This window comes from Electrophorus electricus, chromosome 25 (genome assembly GCF_013358815.1).
Source record: "Electrophorus electricus isolate fEleEle1 chromosome 25, fEleEle1.pri, whole genome shotgun sequence".
NCBI lineage: Eukaryota > Metazoa > Chordata > Actinopteri > Gymnotiformes > Gymnotidae > Electrophorus > Electrophorus electricus.
This window is the reverse complement of record NC_049559.1, coordinates 3,151,399-3,170,643: the sequence shown is the minus strand read 5'-3', so window position 1 is coordinate 3,170,643 and position 19,245 is coordinate 3,151,399. Positions and strand designations below refer to the sequence as shown.

The 19,245-nt window shown below is 39.5% G+C and overlaps 1 protein-coding gene across 1 annotated transcript; it reads right to left on the bottom strand.

Moving 5' to 3' along the window:
* Positions 1 to 1,329: 1,329 nt before the first annotated feature.
* On the bottom strand, positions 1,330 to 8,714 carry LOC113577410 (rho-related GTP-binding protein RhoE-like). Its single transcript, XM_027010041.2, has 5 exons — positions 8,423 to 8,714; positions 8,041 to 8,128; positions 4,136 to 4,245; positions 3,254 to 3,388; positions 1,330 to 3,137 (listed from the first exon to the last, which is right to left on the bottom strand). Exons 1-5 carry the CDS (start codon positions 8,570 to 8,572, stop codon positions 2,889 to 2,891), a joined length of 732 nt encoding a protein of 243 aa, XP_026865842.2. The 5' UTR covers positions 8,573 to 8,714; the 3' UTR covers positions 1,330 to 2,888.
* Between the last annotated feature and the right edge of the window lie 10,531 nt (positions 8,715 to 19,245).

Below are 19,245 nucleotides of genomic sequence, written 5' to 3'. Positions count from 1 at the left end.
TATACTGTAGATTTTACACAATAACTACTTTGGGAAACATCTAGACTACTACATTCTGTCTGAATTTAAGGCAGGATCTAGGGCAGGGGTGGGCAATTAATTTTCCCATGGGGCCACATGAGAAATTGGAATGGTTTTAGAGAGCCAGACTAATATACTTAACTCAGTTCTACCCAATACCTACATACTGTATACAGTATATATACTATCCCTTCATAACAAAACAGTAAATGAAACAGTAAATTACAATAACATGAAAATGTGGAGCACAGAATTATAGCACAATTTAACAAACATTTTTTGAAAATGAGCATCTTCTGCAACGTTTAAAAAAAAATAGCATCACAACTTTACACAAAAACATCTAGTTTTTCAAAGACCAGCATCGCATTAACTTTATAAAAAAATGTTCAATGAGAGAAATCTAGCCTGTTTTGGGCTTGAACAAGTGCATTGAAGTCAGGTTAAATATCTGAGGTAGACAAACTTCCCATCAGAGAATGGCTTACTGTTTCTTGCAATTTTGTGTGATATTACAAAGCTGGTCCTGACGGCTGCATCCCTGGATGAGTGGAGCTTTGTAAAAAACCCTTGCAGTTTCGCTAGCAAATCTTCAGATGCCCGTGCCCGCTCTGCCTCCATCAAGTTGTTTTATTTCTCTGCGTTTAGTCTCGTAATGGTGATTCAAATTGTAATTCTTAAACACAGCTATCTGCTCTCCACAAACTAAGCACACAGTTTTACATTTGACTTCTGTAAATAAATATTTAGAAGTCCATTCCTTGTTAAAAACTCTGCATTCTGCGTCAATCTTTCTTTTTTTAACACTAGCCGACGTATTTTAAGGGCCAACAGCTAACCTTGGCTAAGAGCTAACTCCTAGCTATCCAACTCTTTTATTGAGACGTTTGAGTTGAAGGTGCATAAGACGCAAATTAAAAAAAAACAAAAACAAAACAGTTGCCTTCAAAATAAAAGCAGTGTAGTTGTATTGCGTCAAAGTCCTTGATTTCGTGCACCTATCACAGTGTAATAGGTGTCGTAGTTACACATTTACTTTTGACTTTAAATATTCCAATGATCTCATGCGGGACGGTCAGAGATAGTTAGAGGGCCGGATGTGGCCCCCGGGCCGTACAATGTCCAGGTTGGACCGTACAATGTCCAGGTTTGATACATAAATGAATATTAAATGTCTGCATGAATGTCATATTACCATGTTTTTACAAGCACAATTAGCTTATATCAAACATGCTTTTTTTCCCCTCTTCATAATATGTGAGGGAGAGTGTATGATAGAATCTAAAACACAAACCACCAAGACATTCATACGGTATACTGCATTTTATTTTCAAAGAAAGAAAATATATATGTAACTCCAATAAATATTGCAGAAACATCCATAATACAGACATAAAAATGAATTCCAACATTCAAAACAGGGTGACGCTCTACACCTAACACTTGACATTTTAAATCAGGTGCACACTGGCAAACTGGTTTAAAAATAATAATAATTCAGAGGCACAAATCTGACAACTGTTTAACAGAGAAACCCGGTTTCATTAGAAATGTCACCTCATAAATAAAAATTCTAAAAAAGGAAATTATGAAGGTTAGGTCATACTACGTACTAGCTGAACTAGTGACTGATGCAAACAAATCCACAAGCATTTTTGATTTACATTACTGCTTGATCTGGTAGTGACTAATGTTTGAATATGCATGAATTTTCCTTCCTCCTTTAAGATCCACAGAGTAAGGATGCATTTGAATATCCCCTTGACACAATAAAGTAGAGTGGTATGGGAGGTCCTCTGAGCCATCATGCCACAGAAAATATAAATTACTCCAAGCTAACCATTTTCCAATTGCTTTATAGGTTAGAGTCAGCATATTGCATAGCTGAGCTGATTCTCTTGCCGTTCCAAATGCTAATGAATTACGAAGAGGTATTAAGAACTCTGCCTGTAGAGCGTCCAGCAATAGTAAACCCCCAGGCAATGATTAGCTTGGGCACACCAACACAGAGGCACTGGAGTTGAGGCTTTGAAAAAGTACTAATATCTGGATCCACGAGCCCACATCCTTAGATATGTCCTCAAGCCAAGCCAGACCTACTACCAACAATATATCAAACACTTCGCACTGCACATAGATGTAACAGTTCAGATATGAAGCCCCTGGGACTAGAACACCAAAGGTTGACCTTGACTTTTCTTTGGCTTTGTGAAAGAGGAGAAACATAAGAAGCACTCATGTTTTGAGGTTCACAGATATTTCCAACCCTATGCACACACACACACTATTCCCATTTTTACAATTTATCAAGGCAATAACAATATGAAGTGCAAAAAAACCCACAAAAACCCAAAACAATCAAAATAAAAACAAAAAGCACCCCCCCCCCAAAAACAAAACAAAACAAAAAAGGCAGGCTGAGCCACAGTGTTTGTTACATCATTTCTCTATTAAGTGCCTTCAGTGTGTTGCCTTCTGTGAGAGAATTCCTCAGTAGCCTTTCCTCCCACATTTTCACATTTCTGAGTACGAAAAAAGAATATATTCTTTTCCTTGGAAGGTCTGTGACCTGTAATTCAAATAACGTATTTCCATGGGCTAAGAAGACTGGCCAGAGTCAGCATGCTATTCTCTCCATTTAGCAATACAGACTTCAGGTAGGTTTTTTTAAATCAGAAATTTGGGATTCCAAGCACTGGAGTTCTGCTGAGTTAGCGAGAGCACCTCTGTCTCTCCAGCAGCTCATGCTTCTCTTTTGTGGGCGTGGTCTTAGGTAGCTTAATTAAGTATTCCTGTATTCCTCACTGCTTTATCTGAAGGGTTCCTCACCTCCAGAGCTAACGCAAACAATGCACTTTCCGGGCTCCTTACATGACAGTGCAGCTCTTGGCCTTGTCTTTACGCATGTCCGATGCTACAGATTCCAGGTAGGGTTTGCTGGCCATGTGGGACGTCCTCTTGGTGGCTCTAGATGACTTGTGGTGTTTTATGTTCTTGTTGTTCTTGCTGACGCAGGCCAGCGTGGCCACGTGGAAAATGTCCCTCACGCTGTTCTCTGACTGCAGGGCAGAGCACTCGATGTAGGGCGCAGAGATCTGCTTGGCCATGTTTGATCCCTAAGCAATAACAGGAGAGTCTAATAGTTCTGTATCCATTTCACACACTTAAAACAGGTCTTATAATTTTTCATCTGTGAATTTTGCCAAAATGGTGGTGGGTTGGAGCCACTCACCTGATCATATGATACCGGAGTCTGCCTGTGATTTGAGAGTTCGACCAGTGTAGTGAGGTCTGTGCGCAAATCTGATTTACATCCGACTAACAACATCTTGGTATTGGGGCAAAATTCTTGGATCTCTCCTTTCCACTGGATAAAAAACATGTTAAAATAAATTAATGTTTCAGTAAATGCATGCACTCATTTCAAATGTATGTGAACTTAATTGACAGGTCAAGAAATACACTGCACTGACATTGTTTTCAATAGATAAAGATAGAAACTCAATTTTGAATTTGGCAGGAGAGCATCATTACAAAAGCAGCACGCATGCAGAATGTTTGTCACATAGCAGAGGTCAGATGTCACACAGCAGTTATGCCTCTAATATGGACCACTGGACTACATACATTAACTCTACCCCTTTCAGGTCTTTGACCAAGGCCCCCACCATGCATTTAGAGGCCTGTTTGAGACAGTCAGGATAGGGCCAGAGGAACAGGTTTCTGAGTCTCCTCTCTGCTGAATGATGACCTCAACATCTTGTACCGGGTTCAGTCTCTGTGACATCACAAGTCACAGGGTGCTTGAAAACACAAAAGCTCTATGTGTCTCAAAGTGAACGTAAACACATCACCACAGGTCCTGCCTTTCCATTTCAGGGAGCGACAACCTCACACCCACCCCCTATCCACGTCGCATGACCTATGTGTCCTGATCCTCTGAAGTCTACACACTTATCCACAAGCCACTTGACACATTAACATCAAAACACAATCCCCAGATTAGATTGACGGAACACAACTTTTACATTTAATTCCTTTACTAGCTTTGGAAGAATGAAGAAAAATGTCAAAAATTGACAAAAACTGAAATCAAGATGTTTTTGGTACAAACCTTCTTTATCACACTGTCAAGGGTCTCTGGTCGGCTGATGTCAAAACAGATGAGGACAGCATCTGAATCAGGATAGGAGAGGGGACGCACATTGTCATAATACGGGGACCCTGTATAAACCAAAGTTAAAAACACAAGTGAATCAATGCTAAATCAATGCAATTATGTAGGCTCATGCCTTATTGGGTCAGTCCTATTCAACTGTAAGTATATATATTATGGTACTTCACAAATACCCATTAGCTGTGCTTGGCAGACATTCATTTGCAAGTACACTTCATTGACAAGGTTAGACTCCTTCTGTGCACCTAATCTGTCTGAAAACTGTCCAGCAAGAAACCCATAAAATAATCACGTATAATCATATATATTTTGATTATATTATATATTTAGATATTATATATTTGATTATATAGATATTGTGCCTCTGACTTTTCAAAATGATTCTCACAGGTCAAACAAGGACATACGTAGAATTGTCACAGAGGCGCAAGTCTTATTTGTAAGAAATGTAGGTTGGTAAAGATCACATGATGTGAGAAAGCACAGCTATACTCAGTGAAGCTGATGCACACCAGATGGTCCTTGGTTTGTGGTAAACGGTTTGACGTTACTGGGGTTTACAGGGTTGCCACATAGCTGTTAGGATATAGCCAAACTCGCATATTTTGTAGCAGTCCAAGTCACAAAAATACCTATTCAGGAATCATTGGGTTGAGCATGAAACTTTTTATAATGACTTCAAAACACAAAATTAACATCTTTTATATCAGTAGAGCCTACTCCACATCAAGTTCTTTACATGAGGAAAGTAACCCCTGTAGGAAACTTCACTTTTTGTCAATAGAAAAAAAGGTCAAAAATAGATAAAAGCTGTAGACTCAAGCCTCAAAAATTTAGACCACCAATACACAAAATAACAACAGTTCAATAGCATGAAACCATCAACAAATGTTCCAGTGGTACAGTTTGAAACAGCTGTATTTTGCTTTTTGGCGTTTTTTGTGTCAAAGTTAAGAGTGGCATGAGGCTGTTTAACTAACATCTGAAATCTCAGGGTCTGGAATGCCCTACCAATGCCAGGAATCTAAGGAATTTCTCCCAGACATGCCCCATCCAGCCGCCCACCCAATACAGAATGGCCACTGGGGGTTTCCTATGTAAACTCCAAATACTAAAAAGACAGTGGTTTCCTCTTAGCCTCACACATTACACAAACACTCTAGATGCTTAATCATTTGTCAGGAAGATGTACACGGTCTATAAAACTCAACACTGGATGTGTTATATATATATATATATATATATATATATATATATATATATAAACCCTGTCCCTCCCCTTTTTTGTTCTGTAACTAATTCCTTGATGAAAGAATCAGAGTCAAGATATTTTTCTAGTTTGTTTGACCAGTAGGTTTTTATTTGCAAAACCTACATTCAGAATGTAATTCAGTGGACCCAACATGATAAGTCTGACCAATTACAGAACTACATTTATTTAATTTTTGGGTTGAAGTGCTAAAAACAGATGCATGAAATTGAAGTTTTAAGTAATAGAAGGCTGCTTACTTGGAGCTACTTACTTAGAGTAGGTCATTTATAGCTCAAAAAAAAAAAAAATCATTCATTGTAAATATTCACCCCCCATTTTGGCCTAATGAGTCCTCAATCCTTGCTACCCTACAACAGCTTGCGTTTCCTGAGTTTATAGGAGGAAGGTGAAGGAGGTTGAAGATACTTCAAGCCTCCCATTTGATCCGCACACAACCTGAGCCAAACTGGTTTAAAATAGTAAACCATCCACAGTTAGTTCAAGATAAGATCTGTTCTCGCTCAAAAAACTTTTTTCTATAGAAAACTAAGAACTGCATGTAAGGTGTTTATGTGACTTGCAGGCACACTCTAAATATTTAGCACTAGCTTCAGGACAGTATAAATAAATGTGTCATGCCAGCCTGCCTGTGAAGGGTTTCCAGTGTAATCTCAGTTTACTACAATCACTTTATCTGTCCCCAGCAAATAAAGCTAGAGGCGGAGGAAAAATAAAGAAAAAAAAACCACAAACAAAACATATTTCTCAAAAAATAAATAATCAGATGTTTATTTACAGTATTGAAAGGCTACGTTCATGACTTGACATGATTGAGGAGATGCAGGCACCTCTGGAGACCTCTCCCATAGGAATCTGCACTTCCCTGACCCTTGACCCCTGACATGGTGTCATGTTCCAGCATTTCTCACTGAAATCTGCTCAGGCTGGGAGGCAACACAGAGTTCTCAACAAAGTGGGTTAAGGTGTCATTTTAAAAGGAGATCCCTTAAGAGAGCACTCAAAGCACACTACAAATGTCAAGGGATGCGAACCATGCTAAATTTAGGCAGGAGCTGCCCTTTGTGCCAACCTACTTTCAGATTGGCAGAGTGTGCTTGATCCTAATTCCCAGTTAGCATCTTTCTTCTGACAAAGGCTTATTAAGCATTAGTCATGAAGATAACTTTCTCTTTTAGAACTTGGCAACATATCTGCACACTCTGAAGCAAGCCAATGGCATGGCTGAAATCACCTGGGAGGAGGCAGGACTCAACCACAGGCAGTGTCTGCTGCTCTACCTTCTCCTTCACCCCAGACTGGCAGGTCAGCAGACAGCTGGTGGAGTCAGCCCGCTAACAGAGGTGGCGTGCATAAGGCACTCAAAAGATGCAGTCCAAAGGAACAAGGTGAACACAAGTTCCTGCTACAGTAGAATAGGAACTGAAGCTTTAATGTTTACTGCAGCTTGAAGGCCTCTCAACCACCATTTGGAAAGTTCTCTAATAGTATTTTTTTCCTGTTATGCCCTAATACTGTAATACCAGCACTCAGTCCGATCCTGGAGGTCATCTGCCTGAAAGAAAATGACAATGTGCTCCAAGGCAAGTTTGTCCTGAAGCACTACACATTTCAGATTCCTAATGTTTGAGACTGACAGGCTATGTGAGTGTGTGCGTCCTCTACGGGCTAGCTGCTGCTCATTTAGCCAAGTCTCGCACCCCCAGGCCAGCTCTACTGAAGTCAGCCGGGACGGGCAAGGAGGTCAAACACAGGCAGCATCCACTCGTCAACACCGTCCTCCACCCAAACTGGCATGTCAGCTGCTGGAGTCAGTCCACTAATAGAGGCCCGCTAATAATTTCCAGGCATTGAACTCCAAGGCTGTTTCTAGCCAATTACGTAAGCTATAGGCATTACAACTACAACAAAAACCAAGGGTGAAGTTTTTGAGACCGCAGACCAACGGATTTATAATTTGAGAGGCAAGCAAAAAATAACGCATAAAACGGTTTCAGAATTATGATTTATGAGCACTGCCGGGCGCTTTTTCTGGCAGAACTGCAAAAATGCCAAACTAATTACATACCGGCTGAAAATGTCCAGTCTCTGTACATGTGATCCGACCAAAACTACCGCAACCGTAGAGGGACGCTGGTAATTTATGAGGCTCGACGCTTTGAGGTGTGCTCGAGAGATGCTCCCTGCCCAAAGATTTAGTGTCGCCTCAAACGGAGCATCGCAGGCATTTGGGAGGAGAGGCATTTGCGTGCCTTCTCTAAATAAGCACAGATGATTGGACTTGCTCAACACCTCCTATGACTCCAAGCTTTTACATTTCACGCCTAGCAAGCAAGGTTCTTATTGTTCATCACGCGTGATGTGCTGTTTCCTCGGAACACATCCCGGACGCTCGCAGTGGGTCTACGCATTTGTGTTAATTACTTAAAGCCATGAAGTCTTGTAAATGTGCTTGCTCTGTGAACGAGCAATGCAGCTATGTCAGCAGTACTGACCTTCTTGGAGTTGAAACCAAATTTCAATGTAATTTCCCTATGTTCTGTCCTGTTTATGTAAGGCTGAAGTATCTTACCCGAGGTATCCCATAGACTAAGCTCAATTCTTTGTGAGTCGATCTCAAAACTGGCTGTGTAGTTCTCAAACACTGTCGGGACGTAGTTCTACGAGAGAGAGAGAGAGAGAGAGAGAGAGAGAGAGAGAGAGAGAGAGAGAGAGAGAATACATTCAGAAAATCAGCACAAATTAGATGACTGACAACTTCAACAAATCTTGGTTCCGTCGCTTACTTACGGGGTACCCAAATGCATTCTATATTATGTGGTAAATAAACACCAATGATTCCGATGTTGCAGGCGCATCTAACTTCATTTTAAATTAGTAAATATTAAATATTTACAGTAAAGTCCTTCCACATGCATACGTGCAAAATAAATGAGTCACCATCCACTACACACCTCCGGGAAGCAGTCTTTTGCAAAGACGTGAAGCAGAGCCGTTTTCCCACACTGACTATCCCCAATCACTACAATCTTACACTTTACACTCTGATTGGCATCCATTCCAGACATCGCAGAGAGCTTTTGATTGGAAATACTGTCCTTCATTGATATAAAGCAATAATCCTTCAGATAATGACGTTAGAATTAACTCCAGACAACGGAAACATTTGCAGCGCACCGGTTTAAAACAGCTCCGCGTTATGGCAATACTGTCTCATCGCAGCACTGTGCCGACTGAGCGCTGTAAGCATGTTTTCTAACGCGCTGGGAAACACATGCCATGAAACCAATGGCCAATCCTTTCCCTTTCCAATCTGTAGAAACGACCGCCCCTTTTCCTTTCATGACCAAAAATTGCCTGTTTATATACCCGCAGAAACAGCGACCTCTATGGCCAACGGTACTTTCCATTATTGTTTCATTAGGATGTGTGCAAACAAGTTTTAAAAAGTGACATGAAAAATGTCCTGAGGTAAATTCAGCTCGCCTTTTTGTCGGCGTGCTTCCACCTTTTAAGCGGTTTCAGGGAAAGGAAAAGGAAAAAAAAAAAACAGAAACTAAATATGTTGAGTCTTGAATCTGCATATAATGACTTCCGACTCTAAATACAGTGATTTCTGAATCTTACTATATTCAGCACACCACTAGCCTACCATAATACTGAATAATGGATATCTGCATGACTGTGCTCTAGCATATATTTTATCTCTACACATGAATGTCTGTAAGAAATAATGGAAACTGGGCTTCTGAATAATCACACTAGGCCTGCTTAGAGTGCACAGATAGACAGCCAAGGTTGACACTGCTCCTGATGTTAGTTTTGGACAGTAGGAAGGGACTGGGATCATTAACTTCGCCCTGCGGCTCTTCCCCACCTAACGGCAGAGCGGCTGGCATCAGCCTAAAGCCTCGCACTTCATTTAGGGTCATGCCCATGGGCTCCATATTCAGTGCCATCCTCTCTTGGTTTAAACCAGCCATTAATGCCACTGACTGATGTTACTGATGACTATACTGACCAGCCCATGCCTCCGACGCCCAGTTCTCTAATTATCGAATGCCGGGCACCGAGGTTCCAGAGTAGTGTTTATGGTTCTAAACTCTCTGGAGTGACTCAGTTACAGCCTCAGGAGAAGAACAGCGAATCGATTCGCCAGCTATGCATCTCATGGATGGCATTGATTTTTTTTGTACAGCTTGAATGGTGTCCCTCCTCAATAATGGTTAGTGGGACAGCAGAATAGAGTAACAGGGTAAAAGACCCTCTAAGTGGTACCCACGTTAACCCCCACCACTGCCATTCCAGTTCAAAATGTTATCTGACAGTAAGTGTTTCTACTCCATGCCTACTAGGTAGATAGATGCTGCTAATTTCTTCCCCTTGTCTCTCATTTAGAGCAGAAGTTATTCATAATAAATAAAGCAGAGAATATTAATTTAAAATATTGTTGTGATTGTTTCTGTTTAGCAGTCAAAATCATCAACAACTTGGATAAATGTACAGCTAATTAACACATGTACGCTGGATATTCCACACTTCAAATATGTAATCATCACTTACACTCCTGCAGATGCACATGTTATAGGCTACTGTAAGAAACCTACATGTGCTGATCAAATAAATACAATTCTACAGTGGTTTACAATGCCAGTGCAATAACCAGTAAGGCATAGGGTTGACCAAAAGCATGCAGATGAAAAGTGACCCTTGATTGTGACTTGCACTAATCATATGTGGCCATATCACTGAGTGCATAAACGCTGTATCATGGTGTGCAACTGAAGCAACTGAAACATGTCTTCAGAAAATTCAAAGTACCCTCAGTGAACCTATGGCAATGTAACAATGACTTTGAGTCAGCGCGCACACACACACACACACACACGCACAATCAGAATGGTCCGTCTGCCAATGGGAGCAGATGGACATTTGAATAAAAGATGGGGTCCAACGCAAAGAAGAGAAAAGACAGATGGGCTCCAAAAAGATATTGAGAATAGTCTAGATGAGACACAGGTACATCAGGACAAAGGATAGCATGGAGTTAAAGAACAAATTAATGAAAAGTCCCTTTCAAGGGCATGGTGTAAGGATGGACAGTAGCCCTGGCTTGGTTATTTTAATGTATTTTCTTGAATTTTATTTTCTTGAATTAATTTGAATTTAATTTTTTATAATAAACTTTCTTGAATTTTAAATTTGTAAATACAACTACAATTTCCCCTAGGATAAATAAAGCTAAAATATTTCACAAAGGAATATCACACTGCCCTAGCCTGTCTAAATACAGACATGGAGGGAGATCATGTCTTTAGACTTTAGCAAATATGGCTAGGGAATGCTATGACTTTGTATTCATTGTCATCTAGTTAGTATAATGAGGTAATCTGGGTTTTTCCTACTCCTAAATTCCTGCTCTGACTCACCTTTCCTGGAAAGCATAATCACTCTTTGAATGCAGAAGCAGCTGTTGACATTTGGAATTAATTGCATGGAATTTACCATGAATATTTTCCTGTCTATACTTACAGCACATACTCACAATAAAATGCCTTTATCAAATACGATCCAAAACACGCTAAATAAATTCCTAAAAAATTCCAGAATTATTATAAACAGAATGAAATCATATTACAATATCAAATTACCCAAAATGCTATTATATTATAATATCAAATCATTCACCTTGCTATTATATTACAGTACTGAATGTTGAGCATAACAAGGTGGTTTATGGCTTAGAGGAATGAGGACAAACGATGAAAACTGGTTTGGCAGTGTTTGAACTATTTGCCATGCACAGCTTCACAGATGGGAATTTCCAGTGCTGGGTATGTAACCATGGTGACAGTCTGATTGTGCTTTGGAGGAAAAGCGAGTTGCTTTCTTGTGAGGTTTTGAACACTTTCAAATAATTGACTGAAGTATGTTTGCTGCTTTGTCAGCAACATATACTCAGAACCAAGAGGTTGCTCCTATTTTAAAACACTCCTAGAGTGTGAGTGACATCACTATAGCCAGGCTGCCCCTCGACAGTGAAAACACCAAAACGTGCAGGGCTATTGCTGTTGCTATTAATTACAATTTACTTTCGTACTTCACACACACTTCTTTTTTGTTTGTTTGTTTCAGTGGATGTAAAATAAAACACTGTTTTAGTTTCAGAGGTATTGGTACACTTATTTTGCTTATGAAAATCTCTTCAGCAAAATCAATGGACAACAGGATTACTGACATACCAAATCCACTGTTGAGTTTAAATTTGCATACAGAGTCAGAAAAAAATCAATAAATCTGAATTATGTAGAGAATGAACTGTGTACACATCTATACAAATAATAATTAAAACCTTTTTACATGAAAAATGAATAATAATTTTGAATTTATCTTGGATAGAAATGCTGAAATGCTGAAAATCTGAAAATGTATGACTGAGAATACTATTGCATCCCAGTGATTAATAACACTGATTAAGAAAAATTTGTCTTGTGCAAAAAAAAAAAAAAAACCCCACCTGTTCATAGCTATTTTGCACCCTGAAGCCAAATATGTTGTCAGAATTTGTCTTTTGTTGTTGTTGCTCCAGTATACTCACATTTTATTGTTTATAGCATGGAGTAGCAGTATTAATGAAAGTAGAGTATCATGTCCAACTTCACAAGCTGGAGGCAACTAGACACACAAATGAGAGGTGGCGACACATGCGAGAATGCAGAGGCTTTATTTAATTGTGGGATTAATCGAGGTCACCCTCCAATTTAAGATCCATATTAACAAACCAAAGAGAATATGAACAAGGTACACACAACGTAAACAAAAGCAAACATAAACCAATACAGGGGATGATCGATGACAATAAGCAGGGCGGCGCTATAGTTATGGGGAATGTGGTACTCAGGGTGGAGACACACGTGGGACGGACCAGGGATAGTTAACAAACGCAGGACTGACAGGAGCACATGCTGCACTAAATAAAGGACAAGTGATGAACAAGGGCCAGCCGTAAAGATTAGTTAAACAAGAACGAAAAGGATCCTCACTCACTCCACTGTGATGGGAGAGAACCCTCTCTATATTGGTAGACTATTGCTGCACACTAAAGGATTTTCCTGAGGCCAAATATAGGCAAACAATCATACACCTGTACATTTAGTACAAGTACAAGTAAATTTGTACATAATTTGTACAGTGTGTAATTACATACTTATTTATGAATATGTAATATATACATATTGTAAATTGTAGCTGCTGTCATACTTGATAGGAAGTATAAAAATAGAAATAGATTTAAAAAATGTATTTGAATTCAGCAGAAAAAAAGTACTATAAGATATGCTTATTTCAGCTTGTGGTATAAATAAAGCAAAAACTTTGTTTCCCACTGTAATCAGCTGCACAATACCAGTTCCAATGGGAATCACCCACCTTAGCTGTGTAATTTGCAATCAACAACAATGCCTAACTTGAGAAGTGTGCTCTTCATGCAGACTATACTCCCAAACTGGGCTGAATTAAAGACATGCTGGACCACCACTGAGAACATCAAAAATGAACTTACAGGTCTCCAGGTGATTATACCTGGCAATTAAAGCTGTTTAAATGGTGACTGCTGTGAGAAACTGATGGAGCCTATTGGATGGTTAAGGACATGCCAACTCCCCACCACACACACACACTCCATGTGTAGCACCTGGGATCCCAGTAACACCAGTGAGGGTCTGGCAGAAGAGGGTGTGGCAGGGGAGCTCTCAAAGAAAACTAGGAACTGTGAACTACCAGAGTGGCAGGGAGTTTAGTTGCATAATGCTAAACATGACTAACATGACTTAATATCACAGATGGTCTATTTTTGCATGTGGGCCAGGTATTAGCCTTAGAAAATATCTTGTAGATGTACCTTAGTTTCTTCTGACCCTTTTAAAGGGATGACGTTTCACTTTAAATTGTTTAAAAATAAATTATTATGTAAGTAGTTAAGTATTTGTTTGAAAATACACCCAGGTTTTTCTCTGTAGAGTAACCTTATTTATTCTTGTGTATACTGTACATGGAGACTAAAGTTTATTTTATTTTTGTAATTTGGATGAAACTCATTAACTTGAAAACAGGCTTTAAGCAGACTAGCTGCAGCTCCTGTAGTGCGACTGAGCATTAGAGGAAATGCAAATATGGTACAATCTTCCCATAAACATCAAGCAACATGTGATTCAACCCCCTCAATTATAATCTGATTACACCACCCAAAACCCCTCAGTTTTCTTCAGAGAACTGCCTCACCCAGAGTGACTGATCTATCACCAGTCTAGTGAAGAGAGAAGAATAAACACAGCATGAAACGTTCATATTACCCTAGTCCTTCCTTATGCTATGCTTTGTTGTATCTTGACCCTCACATGGTGAAACCACACAATAGCACTGAACAAATATCAAGTTTATGAAACAAGAGATGTCATGTGATTGCATGACTAGGTGTGAGTCAGTTTTTAGTGTTTTTCTCAAGTTGGCAGCCACTTTTCAAGTGATCTCATCCTCAGTCATATCACTGCAGTCATATCACTGCAGTGTATATTTACCATGGCAAGGATTACTGAGCTACAACCTCTCTCCATAAAACAACGAATGTCATTCATGTTTGAGGGCTACATATGTTGTGGGATTATATATGTTCTAGGGCATCATCTTTGAGACTGTAAATAAGAACCACGCACGAAGGCTGAACTAGGACATGGGAAATTAATACATGCTTGTGTGTGCCAGAGAAACGGGAGGAGTAATTGTAGCCTTATTCATGTGTGGCAAGAGGGAGGGAAGGAACTCCAAACACAGATCTGCCCTGGAGGAGCTGGAACCCCTACGCTACCTCAAACATTGAAATGCCAGGAGATCACTGGAATGGGAAAACCTCACCGCAAAGCCATAATCTGGAAAACATGACACTAGAAATTAAACTTAATGCCCAGACAGAATATATTACTGACACAAAATCAGGAGCATTGTAAATGAATGCAATGAGCACAATTTATGTGTCAGTGGCTTGTGTAAAACAATGATTTAGACCACTGTTTACAAAAGCATGCAGCTGCCGTTCTGCCATCTGAGGCACAGACAATGTGATGGGACAGCCACATATTGCATGTGCATTGTTAATCACCATGCCAATGTCTATGATATCAGGTCTTGCATTCCCACAATGGTATGTCACATGAGGCATCTGCCACCTCTGACTAAAGACCAGCTTGGAGATTCATTAAGGAACGATCACAGAGACAGCCCTTTAAAAAGGGATGCGGATGTTAAAGTCTAACGTTTAGTGGCACAGGGACCACTGTAGCACTGGTAAGAACTGATTGTGAATGAGAATCCATGAAAATAGCATTGACATTCAAAAAGCACATTTAACATAGAAATCGAACATTATCTCACGTTAGACATTATTTTATTTGGTTAAATGAGATTACAATAGTATTTCACTATTAGCCTACAAGCATTTTGTTATACATGATCCTTTATATTATGTAAATTAAAAGACAAGTTATTGCCCAAACCCAGTATGTGTGATGTGTGATACTGGCAGGAACACTACTGGAAGATCTGGAGGACAGCCCACCATTTGTTAGCCCAATCCCTCAAAATCTGTCAAAGACCAAGATTCTGTCCATGTAATTATTAACAATCACCCCCACCTCCATCAGATAAATAAATAAATAACACTTCCACAAGGCCAAAGATGAAGTCATACTATTTTTCTCAGTCCATCTGGTGGCAAAGGTGCTGGGTGAGCTGTGATTTCCTCCTCCTTCTGCTGGCTGGAGGAGAATCACATGCATTCTGATGCAGTCTGCTCACAGTAGGGTGCTTTCGCAATCGCACAAGGCTACAATTACCCCCTGCCTCACCACTGCAAGTCCAGCTGACAGCCCAGTACAGCCGAGGCTCCAGACAGCCCCAGCAATGCAATACACATTGTGCAGGGTTAAGTCAAAATGATGGGAGCGTTATGGGTTGTTATGTATAGAACTCTTGCACTGAGATGTTTTACATATGTTCTGTGATGTTAACATACACTGTTGCAAATGCATGTTTGTCATTCAGTTGAATGAATGACTATACAGTGAATGGTAAAAAATTCAAGGACTTGTCTGAGACAAGGATATAACCTCTGGCAGCTTCTTTTTAAAAAGCAGGAACAATTATCATGGGACTACTTTGTTCAGCAGCCTTTGACAGGGGCTATGGAATGAAATACCAAGTCAAACAAACTACTGAAATTCCACTAGGACGTTTATACCCACAGAAGGGTAAAACATGACAGTTTGTCAGAGCCGCATTCTTTAGTGGCTGTCAATTCACAATTTCATTTGTTTGTTAATACATCTGGTCAGGGAACAGAACTTACATCTAATTTACATCTGCTACAAAACTCTTGGTGCCTTTTTTTCCTAAAATAATTATGGGCAATTATCACCTCTGGTCAATGCAAAGGAAATGTAAAAGTTATTATTTAGATTTTTGTTTTACTATGTATGCTAGTTTATTCTTTTTTATCATATTAAAGTAAATTTCAGTTTATTCTATTTTCAAATTACATCTTGTTTATAGAACTGATATGGCTTCTGAACACCGGAGCTGTGGAAATGAATAATTGGAGATTCACAGGAGGTAATATGAAAACAATCTGTGCACACATTCACTTGATGGTAAACCTAAGTCAGAAGCTGCCTTAACTCAACCTCAACATCATGTAGGGATGTTAATTCAGAGGAGGACACCTAGAGACATACATTTGGAACTGCAAAATCCCTAATGTTGTGTCAATACCTACAGTATGATCCACATAGTCCAGCTGGACAACACTTTCAACACTTGTAGGAATTATGTAACCATATCATAATATTATTTTATCTCTGCATATTGTTTATTCTTTCCTTCAACACATTACCTTCATCAAAGAGATAAGGTCTTCAGTGCTTTGGTTTTCACTATTGCTAAAGAATGAGCCTGGGTATTAACGATTCTTGTAATGATGTAAAGCACACTGTGACCAATTCACTATTACAACACCAGCTTTCCAGGTTGTTTCCTTTACAGCATCTGGACTCTCTGTCAGACCTCATTTTGTCACAGAAAGGCACTGACATTCCCTGCAGCCTGCCAACTGCATACTGTTTGAGCTTTTGTTCTCCAAATAAACATTTTTGTATTTTCCTCGCACGTTTACTACAGACTGACTCTGGGGAGGCTTCATGGTAAACCCAGGGAATAGCACAGATTTTGGCAAAAATATAGCTCAATCTAAGTGGTGCTGAAAGCACACACAAAACCTAAAATAGCTCTAACATAGCTTATGGCATGAAAAAGCACTTTTCAAATTTTTCAACCAATCATTTTTCAAGAATATAGCCAATGCAATGAAGTGAAAGTCCCTTTTATATGACATAAAGGTTTTCAGAGTAGTATTAGCTCACAGTTACACAGTGGGACAGTTCCTAGCTTCATTACTGTGACTGTGTCCAGGGAGATCTTCTCTGTCTACATCCCTCTGGAGGGCCACAGTAACCATCCATACTGTGACAAACAGCATCATAGCCTCTTTATTCATGTGGATTGGGCTATAGGCAGAGTTGGGTTGAGATTTCAGACTTGCTGAGCAAGGTAGCCTTTCATGACCGTGAAGAGAGGAGAGGACAGTGGTGCGGGGGGAGGGGAAAGGCCTAGACACTCTTCAGAGGCTAGCAATCTGCTAAACACTGTCAAGGCAAAGGTAGTAATTAGTGCTTATCTTCATTTGTTCTGCCGCACATAAAATTAAAAACAAAAATTTTAACAGTATCTTATATAAACAATATTTACATTTTTAAAAAGTATTTACATTCCATGAAGCTTCCTGAATGGGATCAGCTGTGGATAATCGGGCGTAAAGAAGAACTAGGTGGGTTGGGCTAACCTGTTCTCCCCTCTAATTGGCTCATGGGGACATTTTGTCTCTGGAGGGATGCTATATCCCAGGGTGACAGATTTCATCCCATAATTACTCTTTGTTCATAGTGACTACAGACATAGCACTTGAGCATCCCAGTCTGGCCATATGCTTTAGAAAAATATAAATGCACTTCAAAGTCGGTTAAACAAAGATGTATCACAGCAGAACTGTCAAATGAACACATTTTGCTCTGGAACATCCTTGTACTGCATGCAGACACTGTCTGCTTTAAGACAGTAGGTCATACCTACTTTTTATTACTATCAGTTTTCATGCCCTTTTGCACCAATCCACCTGAAAAAAAAAACATCAGTATGCTACTGGTATGCTTCAAGGTGACCTCGAGGTTGCCAGTAGATTCATCACAAAGCAATGGCTCCCTCAGCCTAATACTGTCATGACTCATGTACTAATAAATGCCAGTTAACCAGGCAGGAGAAAGGAATCATCTCAAGTATACCACCAAATTTTGTTTGGATTTGTTACATGTGTCACTCATTGCATTATAATTAAAACAAATGCCAATAAGCCATCTTGACAAAGTAGTTAAATGTAGTTAAACGGGACTCTGAAAATTGCAAGTTGCTTACTGCAAGAGAATATAGATAGTGAACTATGACCCATGTTAACACATCAAAATAACAACACAACTTAATAAAACAGATACTTTTATAATAGTACGCATTTTAATACTCATACTGTCTGACCGAAGAATTCTATGTGGAGTGACATGATGATATTGCAGTCTCACCATGGACATTTTGCAGAGGTCTTACCTTTTAATCACAGGAAACTGGATGGGTATAAAAGTAACAAAACAAATTATTATGCATATGAAAATTAACATATTTGGATAAGCCTCAGAACCAGAGTATGTGACGCATATATGCAAGTTCCAGGGGTTGATCACCCATGGCAACAGGAAATAAGGCATTAATCAAACTGTCGTGTCATAATTAAGCCACAAGCCTTCCAGAGGGACCTCACACGTGAAATAACACATGACCTAAACTCCACCAGAAATACTCTGGCTGGTGATTGATAAGCTAAGCTATTTTGCTAATTGTCCACAAGGCACCAAAAAAAAAAAAAAAAAAAAAAAAAAAAAAAAAAAAAAGATCCATGATCATTTTAGCAGCCATCCTGGAATACAACAGAAGAATGACAGAAGAATCACTAAAATCCATAAAAGGAATGAAAAGGATCATATGGTAATGAACATGTCAGGCCCCTGCCAGTACCCAGCCAGCCCTCTCAAACCACTTCATCAGTTCCAATCACCAGTTTATTAGATCCTCCTTTTACATGTGCCTCATTACCTTTTCCCTATTTAAGACCCCACACACACACCCCAGTGCTCTGCATGGATGATCCCTAATCTGATGTTCCAGACTCTGCCATGCGTGCTTTCACCCAACATGCTAGAAGCATTCAAATATTCTTGCTTGTTATTTTGGGTGTCTTTTTGTTTTATTCTCTTTTGCTTCTACTCTAAGCTGCTTTGTTTTCTTTGTGTATTTCATTCTGACATCGCACTTTCGCTCCTGACTAAGATGTCACAGAAACAAACAAACAGCAAAAAAGGAAACAAAGAGATTGTATTTGAAAGGATTGCCATTGAGGTATATACAATGATATGTTTAGATCATTTTCTGAAAAGACATTTGAAAAATTACATGATTTTAATACAAATCTCATAACTCAGGAGTAGTGTGAACATGGCTGAGGAGTTCTAACGATCATAAATGATTACAGGTGCATGCCTCAGATTACAGAGTTGAGTTGTCTTGATCT

Bases quoted from the DNA above. Each gene is read 5' to 3' on its own strand.
- LOC113577410 (XM_027010041.2), bottom strand. From the start codon at position 8,572: ATGAAGGACAGTATTTCCAATCAAAAGCTCTCTGCGATGTCTGGAATG. The intron at 8,129-8,422 runs GTGTGTAGTGGA...TCTCTCTCGTAG, and splicing joins CAAAAGACTGCTTCCCGGAG to AACTACGTCCCGACAGTGTT. The intron at 4,246-8,040 runs GTAAGATACTTC...TGGTTTATACAG, and splicing joins TAGTCTATGGGATACCTCGG to GGTCCCCGTATTATGACAAT.